The sequence below is a fragment of the Charadrius vociferus genome, unplaced genomic scaffold, assembly GCF_000708025.1.
Source record: "Charadrius vociferus isolate BGI_N301 unplaced genomic scaffold, ASM70802v2 scaffold1041, whole genome shotgun sequence".
NCBI classification, from domain to species: Eukaryota; Metazoa; Chordata; class Aves; order Charadriiformes; family Charadriidae; genus Charadrius; species Charadrius vociferus.
This window is the reverse complement of record NW_009646843.1, coordinates 1,762,856-1,766,988: the sequence shown is the minus strand read 5'-3', so window position 1 is coordinate 1,766,988 and position 4,133 is coordinate 1,762,856. Positions and strand designations below refer to the sequence as shown.

Genomic DNA, 4,133 nt, shown 5'->3' with positions numbered 1-4,133 from the left:
ACTCCCCTCACTGGCCCTCCAGACTATCAGAGCTTATAATAAAGTGCTGACTGGTTGACTGGTCAAAATGCAGTTATGACACTCCAAAAATATCCCATTATTTAGACATCTTAAATAACATAAATAAAGCTAGATCTGTTATAACATATGAAAAATATCAATTTAAAACAATAAATAAATAAAACCAGTATCAACATATTACCTCCCAAAGCTTTAAAAATAACCATTCTCATTATAAGGCTCAATTATTTGTCAGAAATAATTTTAAGAAGGCATCTACCTACCTTTACAATCCCTCAGTCTTTAATTAGGACCTGTTAACACCCACTATCACAAGACACAGCAATCTTTGAACTTCTAGTAAACATTAATCTTTAAATATTTAACATTTATCTTTTGCCTCATTTTAAGATAGAAATTGGTTTCTCTTTGTAGAGAAGCAATAATTCCCTTGTCACTGCACTGTATCTAAATTTGTATATTTCCCTCAGTAGGAACAGCACAGTTTAATATCCTTTTTTTAACCAATTTTCAATATCTTTTCCTGTTTGTTGTTTTAAATGTTAAATTTGCTTTGAATGCCAGGAAAATTAATTCTGGGCTTGTTGTAAATGTGTATTTCTCCCTAGAGCTTAGTTTCTTACCAAAAAATCTTGTATATCTTTAAAAAAAAAAAAAAAAGATTATTACAATATACACTATTGGGTCTTGCTGGGTAAACCTTGCTGTTCAGGTTTTATGCTGCCCATTTTGTGTAATAGGATTGATCTTTTCCAAAGAAACATCAGCTTCATAATCCAAGATACCCGACAGTGCTGGAGACATTTTCTCTAAGGTCTTAGATAGTTCACCCTCTTCTTCCTTTTTGAGAGGTTCTTCTTCCGGACAGATAATTGCATGTGGAATCAGATAAACCAGATTAGACTCTTTGGGGCTGGACCCTTTGGGCTCGTGTTGGCTCGAAAAAACAACTGCTCCGTTATTGTTAATACTAACAGTCTCTATGGCATTGCCGGACATAGGGCAGAGCCTGTAGCATCCTAGCAGGGTTGAAAACGCCTTGCGGAAATCAGCATTGAAGGCATAAATTATGGGGTTGAGGGAAGAATTAGCCCATCCAAACCAAACAAAAACATCAAAGGTGGTGGAATTAATGCAGAAAGCTTCTGCTCCCTTGGAGGGTTGGGTAGGCTCGCAGAAGGGAATCATGCAGTTCAATACAAAAAATGGCAACCAGCAGCACACAAACACCCCCATGATCACCGACAAAGTCTTTAAAACCTTTGTTTCCCTCTTGAAGGACATTTTGAAGTTGCTCTCCGGTTGCTGGCAGTCCATACTGCTTCTGTTGCCGCTTGTGTTCTGGCAGTTCTTGGCATGCACTGCTGCTCTCTCCAAAGCTGAGATGCGTCGTATTTGCTTCTGAGCAATCCGGTATATCCTCGTGTAAGTTACTATCATGATGGCCACAGGTATATAGAAGCTAATTAGAGAAGAGGAGATGGCATACATCCTGTTTAGGCTAGAATCACAGTTGTCCATGCTTATACCTTGTAAACTGGCATTTAGGTCCAAAAAGCTTGTGGTTGTAGCCTTGTGCCAGTTCAGCTGCACAGGGATGAAGGAAATCAACACAGACAAAGTCCACGCCACACTGATCATGATGAAGGCTGCCTTGGGCGTCATTTTCCTCTCGTACCTAAATGGGCTGGAGATGGCCCAGTATCTGTCCACGCTAATGACACAGAGATTTAAGATGGAGGCTGTTGAGCACATAATATCAAAGGCCACCCAGATGTTGCAAAATGAACCAAAAGGCCAGAAACCAGCGATCTCAGCCACAGCTTTCCACGGCATGACCAAAACTGCCACTAAGAGATCTGACACGGCCAAGGAGATGACAAAGAAGTTGGTCACCTTGGACCTGAGGTGGCGAAACCTAATGACAGCTGCACAGACCAGCGTGTTTCCCAGCAGCGTGGAGAGGATCAGCAGCGAGAGGAAGCAGCCCGTGAGGATCCGAAAGGAAGAGTCCCTTTCCACCAGCAACCCTTCCCCGTCCATAGTGGTGTCGTTCCAAGTCATAGTTTCTCCTGAGGGAAAATCATATCATGATTTTCATGACGACATCAGCTCCTTTCCTTGCAGAGATCAGAGACATCAGACGTCCATTAATTACTCATCACCAAACAGACCAAAGATCCTTTCTTACGGTCCCTTCACCCCTGGATGGATTTCACCCACTTTGAATCATCCTGAACAACACTGAAAGCTCTATGAGCAGGAACTGAAAACGCACAAACACAGTCCACCCTACGGACTGTTTTTTTAAGCAATCCCTTCAGAAACACACTGCACCACCCCGGCATGAAGTAGCCTAATTCAGACAGCTCACCTGCAAATGTTCTGCTGCTGTCCTCTGCAAATACACCCCATAGACAGGAAAGCAATCACTTTTCCATGCTTGCACATATTCCCACTTAAATAGCCTATTGATCGAGTGTTTCCAGCGTCCATTGCACTAACCCTTCATATTTACTGAAGCGTACTATACGAGGTGCTTTTTTCTCTAATTTATTTCCCAAATGTCTCACTGATGAAACACTCCATCCTTCCTCCTCAGTACACTCCTGTTACAAAATGCATCAGTTCTCTTTTTCAGGGCAGCGTCAGAGAGCAATTCTTCACTTTGTTTCAAGCTGGTTTACACTTCCGAGGCAAAGAAAATAAACATACAGTAGGTGTGATTTAAAGGTTTTCAGTAAGAAGTATCTCAGGTTATTTAGTTTTATTTAAACAAGAAATGCTGGCTCCTACCTTTCACCTCTGATTCTCTGATTGCTCTGGGATGCAGGGCCGTCTCTCCTCCTCTTTTAGTTTTGGAATTGCATAGCAAATCTTATATACAAAACCAACACAGAAACACTGCATTGCATCAGGTGCCTGTGTGTGTTTGTTTCCCTGAAAGTTAAATTGGCAGGGGAGAAGTAAAAACAGGAGCCGGCAGAGTTTGACCATCAGGAGTTAGTTTTCAAGGGAGCAGCAGGTCTGCGTGGTCAGACAGTGCGTGACGGACCCCGCCGGCGTGTGCCCAGCCACCTCCATCCCACGGCCCCCACCGATCACTCTGCAAACTTTGTTGGCCGGATCAGTCCCAGTCGCACTTTGTACATCCCGTCGAAGCGGCACATCAGGGCAAATCATCCCAGGCAAAAGGCACGGTATTCCCAACACTGGCAAGAGCCGAGTACCAGTTCTTTTTTTTTCTGTCGTTTACTGGAAGGAGAAAGAAGGGCGAGAGGAGGAGAAGGACCTGAGTGACCTCCCCTCGGCCACGCCGGCGGTGCCCGTCGCGGGTTCCTCTTCCAGCGGGGACAGGTCGCTTCAACGCTCCGCTGCCAGGTTACAGCTCTCCATAACCACCCCGCGATAATCCCACCTCCAGCTCAGCGGGGCTGCGCTCCAGGGACCGGGTCCAGCTTCTAACATGCTTCCCCCCCTCCCCGTCTCAGAAAAGCTCGGGCGGAGGCAGCTCCTCACGCTCTCCCGCAGCCCGCCCCGGGCCGCGCATCTCCGGTGCCGGCGGGTCCCGGCGACAAAGGCTTTCTTCTGCCCGGGGCAGGGCTCGGCAGCATCGCCCCTCCAGGAAAGGTTCTGTCTGCCTGGCGTCTCCTTCCTAAAGGATTAAGACAAGGGAAAGACAGGCATGGAGGCACGCAGCGGGCAAAAAACAACCCCCCTTCACCTCCTCTAACATCTTCGGTCGGGCGAAGCTTCTTCTGAGCAGCCTCTTCCCCGCTTTTTCGGCCTCCCTGGGGAATAACCTCCCGGCCAGCCAGGCAGCCGGGGGTGGGGAGAGGCAAAGCCGGTTTCCTGGAGCGGCTGTCCTGGAGTTTAGGACAAACGGGATTACTTTGCCCCGTCCTGAGCTCCGCCGATGCCTGGGGTGCTGCGTGACGCCTGGGCGCGGCGAACCAGCTGAGTTCAATTAACTGATGCGCAAAGTAAGTACCGGCACCTCACGTCGGGCTGGGCGATGCTCAGGAGGCGGGCTGCAGGCCGAAGCACCCGCGGATTCCCCGACACCCCCACCCCCAGGGCAGGGAAGGGGCGGGAGAGGGGGGGGCGGTTGA

At 47.5% G+C, this 4,133-nt stretch overlaps 1 protein-coding gene across 1 annotated transcript; it reads right to left on the bottom strand.

Annotated features, from left to right (window-relative positions):
- Window positions 1-694: 694 nt before the first annotated feature.
- Window positions 695-2,598, bottom strand: DRD1 (dopamine receptor D1). The gene has a single exon (XM_009893401.1). It carries the CDS (start codon window positions 2,083-2,085, stop codon window positions 730-732), a length of 1,356 nt encoding a protein of 451 aa, XP_009891703.1. The 5' UTR covers window positions 2,086-2,598; the 3' UTR covers window positions 695-729.
- Between the last annotated feature and the right edge of the window lie 1,535 nt (window positions 2,599-4,133).

Bases quoted from the DNA above. Each gene is read 5' to 3' on its own strand.
- DRD1 (XM_009893401.1), bottom strand. From the start codon at position 2,085: ATGACTTGGAACGACACCACTATGGACGGGGAAGGGTTGCTGGTGGAA.